Raw genomic sequence first — 19,003 nt, 5'->3', positions numbered from 1 at the left:
CTTGTCGTTGGTACGATCCTTCCTCGGCTATAGGCTCTGATACCAGCTTGATACGAACCCTCTTTTGGTGCTATGGCTCTGATACCAGATTATTACGATCTTGCACGGAACTTTAAGATAAGATCCCGAAATATCCCGCCGTTGGATCACTGTGAAATTTTGATATGTTGTAGGCCCGGAAAAGAGCTTTCCAACGGATCTAGTTTCAGGCGAATCGGAGTTGGGGATCTCGAGATATCGTTCGTTTAGTAGACGAACGTCAGGATACTCTGTTTTTGGATTCCGTGGATGAAGGCACGAAATCCTGGGTAATGGTGGATTGTGGAGGGCCGGTGTTGATGGGGTGGCACCGGTGTAAAAGTGATGGTGGAAGGGTTATGGATGATGGAAAAGTTAGGGATAGCGATGGATAAATTGGAAGAAGGGGGAGAAGAGGGCCACTCCTAAGGGACTAGGGTGATTGGCTGTCGAGGGAGATTAGAAGCGGCGTCGCCGGGGAGATTGAGGAACGGGAGCGAAGAAGATGAAGGAGGCAAGGCAAACTCAATTCTCAATATTCAATTCTTAATTTTGGTTGCCCTACACATACTTTTATAGGCTAACCAACAACTCAATCTTATCCTAAAACACAATCTTATCCTAAAACTCAATCTTATCCTAAAACACAATCTTATCCTAAAACTCAATCTTATCCTAAAACTCAATCTTATCCTAAGGTAAATCCAAGCTCGAGACGACGTCGGTGAAGTCCGAATCGTATCAGTCGTCGACAAACTGTCAGCAAGCTCGAGTGTGAGAGGGAGAGAGAGGACTTCACTTTAGCTTGAGTGTGAGAAGAAGAAGAAGATAGGTTTTTTTTTTGTTGTGAAAATGACTAAGTGTTGTGGGTTTAGCTCAGCAGATGGTTTTTTGCATTAGTGACATTGCTTTCTAGAAAAATGATTATTAAATTGCTTTTCTCAAAAGCTATTTATTAGGCTATGTGGCTACAAATAAGTTGATGAATAGAGTTCATTAATCGCTTTCCGTAGAATGGTTCCTTAATCACTTTCTTGTAAAGTGATTCATTTATCATTTTTGTCAATTACTTAGAGATTGAATTTAGTTGATTAGCCAAATGATAGTCGCTGTTCGAGAAAACTATTTTCTTATTGGACGGACTACTTTGAGAAATACTTTGAATAATATTATAGTTTGAGAAATATATTTTACTATACCAATATTTTGGTCAAAAACTCTCTAATAGGCAATCAACTAATCAATGGGTGAGTATGTAATTAACCCTGCTTAAATTTGAAATCAGGAATACTATTTTGAGAAAAATCTTTTCGAAGAAAAAGAAAAACAAAAATTTCAAGTTTCGACTGTTAATGGTGCCTCAGCACCTTCACTAAATTCTCCTCTTCTCTGCGCTTCTTGTTTCCAATAACGGCTACCATGGAACCCGAAGAAGCTAAGCTCGATCGCTTCCTCCAATGGCTACAGGTCTCTCTCTCTCTCTCTCTCTCTCTCTCTCTCTCTCTCTCTCTCCCACCCTCTTTAAACCCATGGCATGGTCGCTTCCTATGGAACTCTAGGCCAACGGTGCGGAGCTTCGGGGTTGTAGCATCCGATGCTGTGGACCCAACAAAGGATTTGGTGTCTTTCTCACAGAGGCCCCCTCCGGAATCGATAACAACGGTGAGCTTCTTTTCCATGGTTCTTATTGCTTCTATTCGTTCGTATCTTGTATAAAGAACTAGCCAAAATTGGTTCTTGCAATCATCAATACTTGGGTCTTTCCCAGGTGTTGTAATGGTGGTGCCGCTCGATCTCGCCATCACTCCCATGAGGGTCCTGCAAGACCCAACCGTGGGACCCAGGTGCCGGGCCTTGTTTGAGGAGGGCGATGTCGACGACCGCTTTCTCGTGATGCTCTTCTTGATCGTGGAGCGCCTGCGCCCCGATTCGCTTTGGAAGCCGTAAGAATTCTTCTCAAGAAGTTGAAAAATTTGTCCGTATAGTGGTGAATGGGGGTAGATGAAATGCCTCTACATGATAAAGGGAAGAAAGGCCCCAAATATATGAAAAAAATCTCGTCCAATCAGGGCTGTAATATTAAGGAGAATCTACTGGCCGTAGAATCTATTTCATAGTTAAATAGGAAGTTACTTAACCAAAGGCTTGTGGATGTAACTTTAGCTACTGTATTTATAGTGTAGCTGACAAAGATAATGTTCAAAGCCCTGCTACTTCTAGTAAAATGAGTAAAAGTGATAGCAGTGCCTTGGTCTCTGAATCATAGTAGAAATAGACTAAAAGAAGAAAATGGAAGTAAGGGATAATAAATGGGATTATCCTGGCATGTCTTGCTCTGACACCTCCAATCTTATCCAAATATCTTAGAAGTTCTATGTTTTGTTAAACTAATGAATCACTTACCACCAATAGGGACGATTGAGATGAACTTTGGCTGACTCTAGGTTAGGAAATATCCTTGCTTTTCATAGATTCTTTGTTATCATTTTGTAGAGGTCTTCTCCTACATACCATGTAATAAGGGAACATCCTCTTAAGTTACAAAACATGCCTTCTATGGTCTTCATGTAGGTATTTGGACATGCTTCCAAGCACCTTTGGGAGCCCCCTTTGGTTTACAGAAGATGAACTTTCTGCATTGAAAGGTACAACGCTTCACCGTGCCACTGTATTGCAGGTATATATTTCCTAGCGGCATTTCAGTATTGGAACTTGACAAAGATTTTATAAGTTATAAGTATGCCTTATGTCATTTATCTAATGTAAGTTGGAGCTTTTTTTACAGAGAAAATCATTGGAAGATCTATTCAGAGATAAGATGAAGGGTCTGATTGAGGAGCTTTTATGTTCGAATGAGTTGCAATGGTGGGTAGACTAGGCTCAACTAGTCAAATTATTTGAAAATTATATGGTCAATTGATTTTATGACTGGATAAATTTATTTGAAATTTATATGTCCAATGAATGTTTGACAAGTGTCGGTATCGACACGGCATGCTATTTGAACTTTGAAGTCGTGGTGCTTCCTAGGTAGGCATAAATGAATCCTAAATTAGAAATTGTTATCTTCCTCTCGTTTTGGACCATTCTCATGTCTAGGGGACCTTGGATTGCTCTCCAGACTTGCATAAGCCTAAACTGCTGATAGAAAGATTAAATTTCTTGAGAAATGCATATTAGTAATGTTAGATACTTAGATTATCATCATTTAGTGAAGAGTAAGTACTTCTTAAATTTTTACCAAAATTTTCTCTTTCAGTTGTTAAATATGCAGAGAAAATTTGCAATATATAAGCATTCTGCTTTTCTGCCTTTGTAAGCATCTTTGGATCTTTTGGACTATTTTGCCTCTCCCAGATATCCCTTTCTTTTCGTAAAGCTCAAACTTGTGGATGTTTTAGCACCAAAACATGATGATAGATATTTCCTGTTGCTTTAAATGAGTGTCATACCTGCTACGTTTAAATGCAATAAATCGGTTTTGGTAGTTTCTCATAAATGGCTACTTCAATGGTCTAATTGTGCTATGTAAATCTGCCCCTTTTTACTACTAGCAATCATTTCTATGAAGTTTTCTAGAACTTGTATCATTTTGTGTTCCATTATAAAGAATACTATAGTCAATGTAAATATATGAATTTCTCTCTCTTGCTGGATGCCATTTCATATCACATGGTACACTACATTTTCTCTTATTTGCACATTGTGATTGCACCTGCCCTTCACAATGAAAGTTCATTTTAATGGATTTTTTTTCTTGTCTGTTTAACTTCATGAACAAATTATTCTATTGTTATCTTGTTTGCATCAAAATCTCATGGCTTCTGAGAATTGTGTCTGTGACATGCTTGTTTATACTGTCATTTTGGCAACAACACAATTGACATGATGCTAGGTTTTGTACTGATACATTGCATTGGGTTCTGTAATGCCATGGCATTTTGTGATCCTGTGTGACTCTGCACAAGTGCACATTGTCTGTTTCTATTTACAATGGCTGTACCATATGTGCATTATAGGTACAAATCCCTAGGTTAAATTATATGACTTCTAGTTGGCAAGATGTGTAGAAAGTATAAGTAGCTTCCTAATGAACCTATAGCCTTTTCAATTTAAAGAGATAGTATGGTCATAACCTAGAAAATGATGTGACTGTCTTTTATCACAATAAGTATAAATTATTTTCACAAGTCTTTTGACATTTTGTGTGACATTATGATCATGGTTCCAAGTTTCGGCCAGATTGGCTGATACTGGATCCGTTTCCAATCAAAATTGGGAGAGAGAAAGGGAAAAAGAGAGGGAGGAGAGTAAGAAAAAAAAAGAGAAAGAGAGGAAAATGAGAGAGATAAAGAGAGCTCGTCGGAGTGAGAGAGAAAAATAGAAAATACCTCGTCGGAGCTCTTTGGAGAAGCATTGCTAGAGAATAATCGGAGAGAAAAAGACTGAGAGAGAAGGGAGTTGGTGAGGGAGAGGGAGAGTTAGTGGGAGAAAGAAAGAGGGAGAGATCGAGAGAAGGGAGTCGGTGAGGGAGGAGAGAGAGAGGAGTGAGAGAAAGAGTTACTGAGAGAGTAAGATTTTTTTTTATTTGTATGAGAGGGAGAGTGTGAGTAGTAAAAAGAGAGATAATGATTAAGAAAATAATATTTATTTTTTAAGTTTTAGATTTATATATGATTTTTTAAAAAAATTTTAGAATATTTTTGCATTTTAAAAATTATTTTAAAATATAAATCGATACGGACAGCCAATACTGCTGATACGTATCGTTTTCTGGATAGCCGATCCTGATCTCGATCTTGATTCCGATACTTGGAACCTTGATTATGATAGTTCTAGAATGCCGTGGTTTTCTTATTTTTGACATAGGCTGTGATATTGTTATACTTATGAGGCATGGCACAAACAAAATTGTAATCTCATTTTAGTTTTTGTTATTGGGTTCCTTTCATCTAATTGTGCTAAATATTTTGTTTCCTATGTTCCAAACATGTGTTTGACACTGACATCTCATGAATCTTATTTGTACTTTGGCAGCACGAGGGAAATACAATATGAAGACTTCCTTTGGTATGTGCATTTTCTATTGTATGCTTGATGTGTAACATTGAATCTTTGTTTTCTTAATCAGATAATCGTCCATAAAAGATTAATACTTATGTAGGACTACTAAGCAAAGCATAAGCATCAACTTGTGCTGTACTGCTGTAGTATTCTACTTTTTATGGAAGTTTTTCTTGAAGTTGATGAGTAAATCTTGAATGTGAGTTTATGCTAGGACATCTGAAGACATCAAAAAACTATAGATAGTTCTTATGGGAACAATATGCAAGTAGCAGTCCATTTTGGTCCGAGTACATGATACAAGGCTTCTTGGTAGACAAGTTTCTCAGAATGGGTTCTACCTTTTCACCTATCAGACGATTTTGAAGTCCATCTGCTCATAACTTTGCAACTACCTCTATGCTTTTTTTGCAGTTTATTTTCATTTCTAGATCTGTTCTAAGCTTGGATAGAGGAAGAGGTTCGCATCAGTTAGCTTGATGACACAAAAGCATTTGTTGGAATACTAGAGAGTTGGGTCCTTTGCGAAATAATGAATTAGGCAAGATTTGATGTCTTGGCATGTAAGTTATAAAATATAGACAAACATTTGTGATTCAAAGTGTTGGTATTATATAGAGGTGTAAATCTTTACAAACCTTTTCTTGATTCCTCCAATGTATCTCTACATCTTGATCATCAAAAATCATACTTCTCGGAGTTGCATTGTACTTAACCAGGATGAGATAGGTGCAAAAGTTACCTGCATGGTGCAGAACTGCAGAAGTATGCGAAGATTTGTCTCTAACAGGAGTTTGCCAAGGTTTTGTGTCAAGACAAAAAAAGATAGGGAAGAAGGGAAGCTATTTGTTGCAGATTTAGAAAAGATATAGCAAGATACAACCTTATACAAGAATGGATATATGATTTCCTTTGATTTCAGTTGAAGTCCCTTCTTTTCTCCTGTAATTTTAAGAAGTTTCTCGAACTGTCAAATATATCAAAAGTTGACTTAACTATATAGCACCATTTATTTAAGATCCAAATATTAAATTATAGATTAGGAGCCCTATTAACTTACATTTTGGGGAATGTTGACTTCACCGAAAGCAAACAAATTCTTGAGCTTAAATTGAAAAATGTCATGTCAGCATTATTATCGAAAGCCAATCTATCATTTCATCCACTCATAATTTTAATCTTCCAATTGCTTAACAAAATTAGTCATTTCTAAAAATTATGATAATCATCAAAACTAGAAGTATTTTTCTTAAGTTGTCGTTCACTTTAGGAATAAGTTTTTTTTTAAAATTCTGGAATACAACTCTTTATTCCAGAATAACAGCTAAACATTATAATAATTCCATTCTAGAATTTAAATACTATTCATCAAAATTATATTTTATATCACACGCTAACCAAATTACTAATTTACCTTTGATATTTATCTCATCAACCTACTTTATATCAAATTAAAGGGTATTCATAGTAATTACATCTTTTCTTTCACTTTATACCACATTAAAGATAATTATTTCATCCTTATTTCAGAATACAAATGAACATAAGAATAGTTATTCCTAGAATAAAGACCTTATTTTAGGAATAACAAAGAGGAATGCCTATTTTAGAATTAACTTTATTCCTAAAGTAAATGAGGCTTAACTCATCAACTACTCTAAAAACTTTAGCCGTTAGAGAATGATGATTTTTATATTTCATATTCTAACACTCTTCCGCATTTTGGGCTGAGACATTTCAATAGACCCAATGGTGGACTTGATATTAACTTGTAGTGATTTTATATTTTAAATAATAGATATGTCCAATAGAATTTGAACCTAAGTCCTCTGCTTTGGTATTATATTAACTCACCAACTGCTCTAAAAGTTTAAGCTCTTAGAGAATGGTGGATTTTATATTTTATATTCTAACAATTCTTTGATTGATCAATTAAAGGGCTCAACTTGAAATGATTATTAAGTATAAAGATGATAAAAGCACGATCTACAAATATCTCCAAAACTCTTAAAATTTTGAATGTTCTTTCTAATGGAAATGTTGTCCTAGTGTGAGGACCATACTTTGGTGAATATAATTATTAGCTTTAAATATATCATATATTCATATGGCAGTGGGAAGTTGTATAGATATAAGATATATCTTTAGCTAGCTTGAAAATTTAAACAATTGAGAATCAAGAGGACTGCGAGTCTAGTTAAAAAATTGGAAAGGAGATTTACCATTTTACTGAAATACCTATAGGGGATATGATGCGATGCATCAAATCAGTACTTTCATGCCATCCTTTGTGATTTGTTACTTATCCACCACTTAAATGTCTTAATGAGAAAGGGTGGCATATCCAATTTTGATATTCAGTTGGGAGACATCTATGTAAACATTTCTTCAAAAGAATGCTGAGGGAGAGAGAGGGAGGGAGTGGGGAGAAAAATTATGCAAATATTTTATGAGTAAAGGTTAAAGTCTTGGCAATTGTTGCTTATCTTCATGTCCTGATTGGGTTCACAAGAGGATTTTTTAAAAAGGATTGTAGAATTGAGTGTGGCAGTCCTAGGGCATGCCACTAGCACGTTGACATGCCCTATAACACGCTTTTTGGGTTTTTGGCTGACAGATAGTTTCAATGGCTAAATTGAAGACATTTAGCCCTAGATGTTGGTGTAACAAATGCGATTTGTGTAGAAATATTTATATAATTTGTCGTGAAGGCACAGAAATTATCTTGAAGCTATAAATTGCATGCACATTTAATTCAAATTAGAAGAAATTGTTATCGTAATTCAAAGTAGATCAACACCTAGAAGGTAGATCTAGCTAAATCATACACCTATTAGATTCCAATTTAATGATTTCTAGGCTATTTGTTTGGATTTCTTGAAGTCACTAGTTATGCACAAAATTTGAGGAAAACCCATATCTTGTATTTGCGGCTCAAATCTCAACTAATAATTGCAAAGATCAAGTTGTGATTGACCAATATATAGATCTATATGAATCTTACTATAATTAAGACGTTATATTATGATTTTTTCCCCCAAAATTTTGCTCATTTTGGATCAATATCAGCATGTTCTCATGCCTCATGCTGATACCCCATCGGCACAATACATGTCGGTTGGCATGAGGCATGCCAGTTGACATGACAATCCTTGCTCATAATCTCTTTTTTCCATTATGTACTGTATTTTCCTATTATTTTCAAATTTGTCTCACTTATCTGCACTACTGCAGGGCAAATTCCATATTCTGGACTAGAGCTTTGAACATACCATTTCCACATTTTTATGTATTTCCTGAATCATCAGACAAGCAAGACCATAGTTCCTCGAGCCATGATAGTGATTCTTGTGCCTACAAAATTAAAGTTCCTAGTGAAGCATCTGGAGAGGTTCTAATTTCCTAATAAATTTTCTTTTATTATTTCCTTATTCTGCCTTTTATCTTCTGTCAGCAGTCTGTATAGTGCAGCTTTTCATTGTCATTCTTTAACAGGTTATAGTGGCCTTGACTATGTAGGATCTGAATTCATGTTGGATGATTTAATGGATTAGATCTGAAGCAAGATATTTGCCATGTCTCCATAATAACTAATCTTGCATGTTCTTAAATATCCAAGCCTAATAAATCATCTGGATCTAAACATGGTTGGCAGGGTCCCTTGCCAACCCAAAAATTTGAGAATATTTTGTTACACAACAATTTTTTGTGCTTTCCTAAGAGTAAGTTGATGATATTTGGTTTTCTTTTAGGATACTTCCATTCTGGTGGAGCACAGCTGTGACAATAAGACTTCCAACTTGAGAAATATGGAGCATGTTTGGGTTGAGGGTCTTCTCCCAGGAATTGATTTTTGTAATCATGGTATGTTTTCCCACAGTAATATGGTCCACCTCCTATTGACATAGTAACAGGAAGATGTTCTTCTAGGATGGAAGGCTGTAGCGACATGGGAGGTTGATCCAACAGGAGCCATAACTGGAGTTCCAGCTTCTATGTACCTTGTTCTCGGTAAAATTTGTTGGTTACTTTTTATATTTACCATTTCCTGTAAGAGATGTAAATATTTTGTTGTTGCTAAATGTTGAATTGTTGGCTACTTGTCTTTGTTACCTTAGTACTGCAAAATGTGGAATGTAGTTCTATAGCTAATGCTTGTTTTGCTTTTATTGTCACGACTGTCAGAATCAGAAAAAAAAAATTTGGGGGGTTGAGAGAAGAGGGTGCACGTGCTCTGCATGTGCAACCCCTCCCCTCTCCCTCTCCGGCACGCGACGAGGCGCAGAGAGAGAAATTGCGCCTAATCCGGATCGGATTAGATCTAGATTTTTCTTAATCTATAAATTAAAACCCTAATCCTCTCTCTCTCCCCTTAATCCCCTCACCGTCGGAGTCATCGCTGTGGAATTGGATCGCCGGAGCGCCGCCGGAGCAATCAAAGACCACCATACGACTCGTTGGTAGGCCCTCTCTCACCATAAATTTTAATTAAAGTTTAATAGAGTAAATTAGAAATATCTAAATTTGGGGGTTCTTCAGCTTCACCGGCAAATTAGGCCGGCCGGCGGCTTCGGGTCGCTGCCGCTCCATCTGGAAGCATCTTGCCATTGGCCTCGTGTTGTGGGCGTTCACCGTTGGAGCCCTCGTGGCTCCGGTCGCCGTCGGCCTTGGGATTGATCGCCGTTAGCGGGTTCTCCACCTCGCGAGGATGGTGGCACTGTGTGGGTGTTGGGGAGCTGAGGGTGCGGCCGGCGAAGCGTCGCCGCGGTGGCCGCTGGCGTCTTCCTCTTTCTTTTTTTTCTTTCTCTTTTCCTCTCTCTCTTTTCCTTTCTCTTTTTCTCTCTCTCTCTTCGTCTTGGAGAAGACAGACTCGGGCAACCCGAGTCTGGCCTTCTCCTATCAAGTGATTGGATTCGGGTCGGGTTGGATCCGAATCCAAGGAACCCAACCCGGTTCCATTAGTTAATTGGATTGGGCCTTGGGCCCAATCTATTTAAGTGTGGTTTGGTTGGGTTGCGGGCCAATTGTAGCCCAGCCCAACTGATTTGGGCTTATTTTGGCCCAGATTATTAACTTTTTTTAGTTAAATTGTAGGAATATATATATATATATATTTTAATTAAAAATATTATTGTTATTTATTATTAAAGGTGGTGATTTTTAGCACGTGAGCTAGGGATTTAAAATTCAGCTGTCTTGCCTAGACTTAGGTGAGTGGGTTCACTCATATATTTATTTATTTATTATATTTCGTACTTTCGTCAGACTATGTAAATTTTTTGTGTGCAAATTATTTATTTCACCCTTACGTGCAAAAATTTAATTGTTATAATTTTTGTGTGCATTTAATCATATTTTCTGTGTGCATTTAATCATTATACTCTGTGCATCATCATACTTTGTGCAATTATTAAATTTAGTGAAAAGAAGAATGAGACTAGTATTGGTACGACTTAGAGAATAGTCCCGATATAAATCGCTTGCGATTTTTCGTGGTGACTCAAGTCTATCTGGTAGTCCAGGGGAAAGTCCTAAATTAGATCACTTTCTTAGGTAACTCTGGCGGGGTTAGAGAACAGTCGTAGGATGAATGAGAAATTTCCTAGGTGACTCTAACTTCTCTCGACAGTTTGTGGAAAAGACAGAGTGTGTTGATCACATAGTGATACTATCTGATGACCTTAACTGGATCAACTATGAAGAAAAGTCCCGAGCGTCATCTCGAGGTGACTTCTAGTTGATGTGGATCCACAGGGTTTAGACCCATTGAGACATATGACAGTATAAATATTGTAAAGATGTTAACATGTTGAAACCGTGCAAGGTTACAAGTTATGACTCTCTCTATTGTTATTTTTGTTATTATTTAAAGAGCATGTTTATTGCATATTGTTATGAATATTGTTGCTTTTAGTTTAATCTTATTCAACATTAATATAATTTAGAATTTATTTAGTTTTCGAGTGGATTCCACTCACTGAGCTATAGTTGTTAGCTCATGGATTCTTTTTTTTTGTATTTATTTATCTATTTCAGGTAATAGTCAGCGGGACGACTGAGCGAGATGTACCCGGACTCCACCTCCACTTAGGATTCACCTATTTACTTTTCCGTTTTTTTGGGATTTTATGCTTTAGATTATAAGCTTTATTTATTTAGTTTAGAGACTCAAAAACATTAACATTGTTTTATATTTTTTTGCAATTAATTTTAAATTTAATAAAGCAAATTTTCATTCTTATTTATTTATTTTGCCATCGTACACGTAGAAAGTATTAATAAGGCTTCGTGTATCTCAAGCATATTGAGATGCATAGCCGGTCATGATTCCTATTTCGAGTCGTGACAACGACCCAAAATCAGAATCATGGCCGACCATGTACCTCAATATACTTGAAATACAGGAAACCTAAAAATAAGTATCTAAGCCCACAATAACTAGAATCCATATGAAAATCTAATTATAATAAATTTAATCCAATGAAAATAACCAATTTCACTACTAATGTGTCTTTAAGCAAATCGATTTAATAGATAGTTTAAAACATAAAGACCAGTAGAATTGAAACATAAATAAGGTAGATCCTAAGTGGAGGTGGAGTTTCGGTATATCTCGCTTAGTCACCACGTTGACTAGTGTCTGAAATGTTAGAAGGGGAATCGTATGAGCTAACAACTATAGCTCAGTGAATAAAATCTACTTAAAATCCAAATAGATCTAAAATTCATAACTTTAAATAAATCCAAGTCCAGCGATATAAAATGATAATTTTACTAAGCATGTTTATAACAACAGTAATAATAACAACATAGGTAATAACGATGTAAATTATAACTCATAACTTGCTTCGTGTCAATATGCTGAAATTCTCTCAATATTAATAATGTCATATGTCTTAATTGGGTCAATATCTTGTAGATCCATATCAACTAGAAGTCATCTTGAGATGGCGTTCGGGTCTTTTTCTCATAACTGATTCGGTTAGGATCACCAAGAGGTGTCATTATGTGATAAATGACCCTGTCTCTTTTCCTAAGGATCACCAGGAGGTGTCACTATGTAATAAACTAACCCTATCTTTTTTACTAACTGTTGAAAGAAATTAGAGTCACTGCAGAGAGCCTTTCAATCTAACCTGAGACTGTTCCTTAATCTCGCTAGAGCCACCTAAGAAAGTCACCACAGTGATATAAAATAAGACTTTCCTCTGAGCTTCCAAGTAGACTTGAGTCACCACAAAAAGTCGCAAGCGATCTAATTTACATGAAGTATAGCAATGCACTGAGTCATATATTTTGCACACAAATATAACAATTAAATTGCACACATAAATATGTTTTATTTGCATAAATACATGATTTTGCACACAAGTATAGCAACGCACAAATATAATAATTAAATTGCACACATAAATATGTTTTATTTGCATAAATACATGATTTTGCACACAAGTATAGCAACGCACGAATATAATAATTAAATTGCACACATAAATATGTTTTATTTGCATACATACATGATTTGATTAAAAAAAAGGTACAAGATAAATAAATATGTGAGAAGTGTATTAAAAAGCAGTCGCGGATTGCGGGCGCCTAGCGCCTAGGTGGAAGGTGGGCGCCAAGGCGGACTCCAAGGTGGTGTAGTATTTTAATATAGAAAGATTAAAAATATTTATGTATGATATATAATATATTTTAATATAGCTAAAAATTAACTGTAAGAGTACAAGTAGCTAAAAATTAGAATTATTACTAATCTTTTTTCCCTTTACAATTATTGAGATTCTAAAAAACTAGAATATTAAAATATCCCCATACTACCCTTCAGTATTACTCTCAAATGTTAGCCTGTTATCCATTATATCTGGGCCAAAATTGGAAACATAGGGAAAAAAAACTTGAAAAAGACGGAAGCAGAGAGATTTGCATCTCTGTTTCGTCGGAGAGGGAGAAAAGGCATGTCACCGCTACCTCTATCGTTGCTGCTCGTGCTGCGGCTCGAAGAGAGGAGGATCGAAGGAGATGGATTTAGGGCGCCGCTGTCGATGCTGCCTAGGAGTGAAAACGGATCAGATACGAACCATATAGTGCTCAACCCACATTTAGATCCATATTTTTAATTCGGATACGAATATAAAACCATATCCTAACTAAACGGATTCGGATAATTTTTGGATAGAAGATTGGATCTTAAACGAATATTGATCGAATTATTTAGACATAATTAAAACAAAAATATTAAGAGTTTTATAAAAAATAATTTTTTTGTATGTCAAATGCATATAAATTTAGAGAAATTAATATCTACAAATAATATATAACACATCATTAGTAACAATATCAATATTCAATATTTAAATAAGCAAACTAAAACTGTAAAATTAGTCAAAAAAATATGCGGATAAACGGATATTCAATATCCGTATCCGAATTCGAAAATTATATCCGACATGTATTCGAATCCGTATATGAGATTTTTTCAAAAATTTTATTTGTATTCGAATCCTTATCTGAATCGGATAGGAATTTTTTTATCCTAATTCGATCTGAATCGGGTCGGATGGCAGGTTGGGTCGGAGTTAATCTCACCCGTTTTCACCCCACCGCTGCCGCTGCTACCACTATCGACCCGTCCCACGTCTACCAACAAGGTGGGCTGCTAGGCGCCAAAGAGGCCTTTCCCGAGCGCCAATGGCCTGCCTACCTTTGGCAGGCTGCATTACTACTTTGCAAGGCGGCCGCCAATACTGCTTTTCAAAAAAGTGTTAGTAAACCCACTTAATTGAGTCCAGATGAAACGATTGAAATCTCTCGTCCACGTGCTAACAATCATCATCGGTGAGTCGTAGAGTGGTCTTCGATCGCTTCGACAATGCCCCCACGCTCTAATTTGATGGTGGGTGTTCCAACAAGAAGGAGAGAGCGAGAGAAAGAACGACGTAAGGGGAAAAGAATAGAGTTAGGGTTTTGATTTATTGGGTAAGTTTCAAATTTTTATTTGGGATCTGACTTGGATTCGAAATGGCTAGAAATCTTGCGGCCAACTCCTCTCGTTGTGTAACTACGAAGGAGAGGGAAGGGGGTGCATGTGCACTAAGCGTGCGGCCCTTTTTTCTGTTTTTACAACTATTCCCAATAAAAAAAAATTTCGTCCTCAAAATTAAAAAATTAATGTAATAAAAGGATAAGGTAATACCGTAATAATCACTATGTAGACTGGAAAAATAGCTCTGGATGCTTCTCTTACATTTCATCTTCACGCTCTTAAGTTGCTTCGTCTGGCTTGTAGTTTTGTCATAAGATCTTCACGAATATTATTACCCTATTGCGAAGAGTTTTTTCCTGAGTTTTTATGATGTTTACAAGTTGCTCCTTATAAAATAGATTTTTTCGGATTTCAAGAGGCTCGAAATCGACATGATCAACACTAGGCACATATCTTCTCAACATAGACATATGGAAAGTGTCAGAATAAAAAAAAAAAGGGGTTGAGAGAGAATGGTGCACGTGCTCTGCACGTGCAGCCCCTCCCCTCTCCCTCTCCGGCACGTGACGAGGCGCAGGGCAGAATCGCGCTTAATCCGGATCGGATTAGATTAGGATTTTTCCTTAATCTATAAATTAAAACCCTAATCTCTTCTCTCTCTCTGCTTAACCATCTCAGCCTTCTTCTCTCTCTTCTTCCTCCCCCTCTTTCGCTTTCTTCTTCCTCGCCGTCGGAGTCATCGCTGTGGGATCGGCCCGCTGGAGCATCGCCGGAGCCATCGGAGACCACCACACGACTCGTTGGTAAGCCCTCTCCCACCCATAAATTTTAATTAAAGTTTAATAGGGTAAATCGAAAATACCTAATTTGGAATTTCGGCTCCATCGACAAATTTGGCTGGCCGGCGGCTTTGGATAGCTGCCGCTCCATCTGGGAGCATCTTGCCGTTGGCCTTGTGCCGTGGGCGTTCACCGTTGGAGCCCTCGTGGCTTCGGTCGCCGTCGGTCATGGGATCGATCGCCGTTCGTGGGTTCTCCTCCACCTTGCGAGGACGGCAGCACCTCGTGGCTCTCTCTCTCTCTCTCTCTCTCTCTTCGGCTTGGGGAATGACAGACTCGGGCAACCGAGTCTGGTCTTCTCCCTTTATTTTTTGGATTCGGGTCGGGTTGGATCTGAATCCAAGAAACCTAACCCGGTTCCATTGGTTAATTGGATTGGGCCTTGGGCTCAATCCATTTAGGTGTTAGTTGGGTGGGCTGCGGGCCAACTGCAGCCCAACCCAACAGATTTGGGCTTATTTTGGCCCAAAATTAGTAATTTTTGAGTTAAATTGTAGAAAATTTTTAATATTTTTTTAATTAAAAATGTTATTGTTATTTATTATTTAAGGTGGTGATTTTTAGTACGTGAGCTAGAGATTTGAGATTTCGGTTGTCTTGCTTAGACTCAGGTGAGTGGATTCACTCACATATTTTTTTTATTATATTTTGTACTTGTCGACCATATTAAATTTTCCTGTGTGCAAATTATTTATTTCACCATTACGTGTAAAAATTTAATTGTTATAATTTCTGTGTGCAAATCTATTTATTTCATCTGTATGTACGAAAATTTAATTGTTGTATTTTTGTGTGTATTTAATCATTGTATTCAGTGCATCACCATACTTCGTGCAAATATTAAAAATTGTGAAAAAAAATAAGATTAGTATTGGTACGACTTAGAAAACAGTCCCGGTATAAATTGCTTGCGATTTTCCGTGGTGACTCAAGTCTATCTGAAAGTCCAGGGGAAAGTCTTGAATCAAATTACTGCGGTGACTTTTTTGGTGACTCTGGCGGAGTTAGGGAACAGTCCTAGGATGAATAAGAAATTTCCTAGGTGACTCTAACTTCTCTCAACGGTTAGTGAAAAAGACAGTGTATTGATCACATAGTGATACTATCTGATGACTCTAACCGGATAAGCTATGAAGAAAAGTCCCGAGCGTCATCTCGTGGTCACTTCTAGTTGATGTGGATCCACAGGGTTTAAACCCATTGAGATATATGACAGTATAAAAATTAAAGAGATGTTAATATGTGGAAACCGTGCAAGGTTACAAGTTGTGACTCTCTCTATTGTTATTTTTGTTATTATTTAGAGAGCATGCCTATTGCATACTGTTATGGATATTGTTGCTCTTAGTTTAATTTATTCAGCATTAATATGATTTAAAATTTATTTGGTTTTCGAGTAGATTCTACTCACTGAGCTATAGTTGTTGGCTCATGGATTATATTTTTTTGTATTTGTTTATCTATTTCAGGTAATAGTCAGCGAGGCGACCGAGCAAGATGTACCCGAACTCCACCTCCACTTAGGATTCACCTATTTACTTTTTCGCTCCGTTAGATATTATGCTATAGAATAGAAGTTTTATTTATTTAGTTTAGAGACAATAAAATAGTAACATTGTTTTATGTTTATTGCAATTAGTTTTAAATTTAATAAAGCAGATTTTTATTTATTTATTTATTTATTTTGCCATCGTACACGTGGAAAGTATTGATAACGTTTCGTGTATCTCAAGTATATTGAGATGCATGGCCGGTCATGATTCCTATTTCGGGTCGTGACAGAAAGTATTATGGGCTACTCGATATGCCACCTCACCAATATGCTCTAATATCTCAAAAAGTCCAATAAAATGAGGACTCAATTTGTCTTTTTTACCAAGCCTGATTAATCCTTTCCAAGATGACACATTAAGAAAAACTATGTCACCTATTTGAAACTCTAGATTTTTTCTCCGGTTATCAACATAACTTTTTTGACGACTCTAAGCTATTAGAAGCTTTTCCTTGATTTTTACAATTTTCTTAGTAGCATCCTATACTCTATTTAATCTCAATAACTGTCTCTCACCAATCTCATACTGATAAAATGGAAATCTGCATTTTCTGCCATACAGCGCCTTGTAAGGTGCTATTCCTAAACTGGAATGATAACTATTATTATAAGACAACTGCATTAGTGGAAGATGATCATCCCAGTTTCCTTCCCACTCTAGAGAATAAGCTTGCAACATATTCTTGAGAGTTTGGATAGTCCTCTTGGATTGCCCATCAATCTGCGGGTGATAAGTTGAGCTGAATTACTTTGAGGCTTACTTCATCTTACGAAGAAGGTGGAGTGCCGCATCAACTAGCGGACTGATCAAAATGATTAAGTCCGTGACAAGCTAGAGACTTATGTCATATTGTGCACCAACTCGGAACTGAAAATTAAGTGCTCTACTCCTATTTGCTTCCTAATTAAACCTTAATAATGGTCATGAAAGTATTTTACAAAGAATTACTTTAGGCAACATTGCTACAATTTCAGGATTGACTACAACCATTAAATTGTCTGTTTAGTTATCTAGTTTCTTGAGGATTAACAATAGCTTTCCAGTTGACAAATGAACATCTATTCAATCATTTTGTGGCAATTTAAACATATACTTAGGGAAAGGTAATTCATTTATATGCCAGGCATCCTTGTTTCTGTTTAAATTTATTCCTAAAACTAGACCTGCTACCAGAGCATTTTCGAGTAATATTTTATTTAATATCCACTTAATTTCTCTCGTATTTGTGTCTCAAGTTGATCAGGGAACTGTTGATGTTGAGAAAGAGATACACATTAACTATGGTAACAAAGGAAATGAGGTACTTTCTTCTGTGCACTCTTCATTGTCTCAATGGTCTATGTAGTTGGTGGCTTGTCATAATTTTAATTTATTAAGATTTCAGAAGCTTCAGTCTTTGGCACTTCTTGTTGTAGTTCATTTTTGTTATTTTCATGCTACTATGATATTTAGCAAAATCATACAAAAAGTTTTTGCTGTAACTTTGTTAATATAGTTGTTCCCAGCTGTGTTATACACTACAATAATAGTTTTATCAGCTGTTCTAGTGTACCTTGGGTTTTATCTATATGCATCAACAATTGTCTAACAATCTTATATTCTTGCATATTCTATTTCATGATTCCTAATATTCTTTTAAAACGTGACTTTCTCTGCTATGTTAGTGTAATATCAATTAGTAGCTTACTATTTGGTTATTCTTTGGTATAATATGATACATATGCAGCTTCAAGAATAAAGGAAATAACAAAAACTCTCTTTCTTGTGCTTATCTTCATTCTTTGTTTACCATTGCTCATGCATTAGTAATTGTTGCCCTATTTTTAGCAGGGTGTCAGCTTTAAGTGAGTATCATGTTCTTCGTTGGAGTTTTGCATGAAGAACTATTTATGTATATCAGTTAGGTACTAAATGGTCTGTTATAATATTTTTGGTGCAGGAATTGTTGTACCTTTACGGATTCATTGTTGATAATAATCCAGATGATTTTCTCATGGTATAAAACCTTTTCAACCATATCTCTTTTGACCATTTATTATGTCCTATTAATCTATTATACATGTAATTAAACATATATTTTCCTGAGAAGTTACTGACTCTGATTTGTCTTACATTTAGATACATTATCCTGTTGAAGCTCTCCAAAATGTCCCATTAGCTGATAGAAAAGCGAAGCTGTTAGAGATACAGGTATTTGTTTCTTGTAGTACCATGTCTTCATATATCACTTTTAGTACGTTTAGAGCAATGATATAATGCTTCCAGGCTATCACTATCTTGGTAATCTAGAAATCAAATTTACTTGTCTTTTTGTTCCATTTAGCTTGGTTGACATAAGCAATGCTTTAAAAGACTTTAGGCAGCAAACCGGGGTTCATGTAGGCACTAAGCCAGAGTCTAGGCAGGCACCTAGAAGTAAGGTGACCATACATATAAGAAATCATTAATAAATAATGTATCAATGGAAAACTAAATTTACTCATCCTAGAATAAAATTTGAGTACTAGTAATATATCTGAAAGATTGTCACAAAAGTCTTA

The 19,003-nt window shown here is 36.3% G+C and overlaps 1 protein-coding gene and 1 long non-coding RNA gene across 4 annotated transcripts in view; both read left to right on the top strand.

Moving 5' to 3' along the window:
• Positions 1-1,332: 1,332 nt before the first annotated feature.
• The window catches only part of LOC140788988 (ribosomal lysine N-methyltransferase set10), a 28,487-nt gene continuing 10,816 nt past the window's right edge, over positions 1,333-19,003 (top strand). Inside the window, exons 1-13 of one of the 3 annotated variants that reach the window (XM_073138556.1) lie at positions 1,333-1,485; positions 1,578-1,680; positions 1,787-1,961; positions 2,590-2,695; positions 2,804-2,883; positions 5,056-5,088; positions 8,317-8,473; positions 8,835-8,946; positions 9,013-9,093; positions 16,380-16,409; positions 17,699-17,763; positions 18,403-18,459; positions 18,582-18,653. In XM_073138556.1, the coding sequence (XP_072994657.1) occupies positions 1,438-1,485; positions 1,578-1,680; positions 1,787-1,961; positions 2,590-2,695; positions 2,804-2,883; positions 5,056-5,088; positions 8,317-8,473; positions 8,835-8,946; positions 9,013-9,093; positions 16,380-16,409; positions 17,699-17,763; positions 18,403-18,459; positions 18,582-18,653 (1,119 nt within the window). In that variant the 5' untranslated portion in view covers positions 1,333-1,437. The remainder of the gene's footprint in view (positions 1,486-1,577; positions 1,681-1,786; positions 1,962-2,589; positions 2,696-2,803; positions 2,884-5,055; positions 5,089-8,316; positions 8,474-8,834; positions 8,947-9,012; positions 9,094-16,379; positions 16,410-17,698; positions 17,764-18,402; positions 18,460-18,581; positions 18,654-19,003) is intronic. The other 2 variants (XM_073138553.1, XM_073138555.1) reach the window with 2 other exon arrangements.
• On the top strand, positions 5,296-5,683 carry LOC140788989 (uncharacterized). The gene is made up of 2 exons (XR_012109123.1): positions 5,296-5,394; positions 5,497-5,683. It is a non-coding gene; the product is annotated as an uncharacterized lncRNA (long non-coding RNA).

The sequence above is a fragment of the Typha latifolia genome, chromosome 5 (assembly GCF_019914945.1).
Source record: "Typha latifolia isolate L0001 chromosome 5, TyphaL0001v2, whole genome shotgun sequence".
NCBI classification, from domain to species: domain Eukaryota; kingdom Viridiplantae; phylum Streptophyta; class Magnoliopsida; order Poales; family Typhaceae; genus Typha; species Typha latifolia.
The sequence above is the reverse complement of the archived record's forward strand: the minus strand, read 5'-3'. Positions and strand labels throughout refer to the sequence as shown.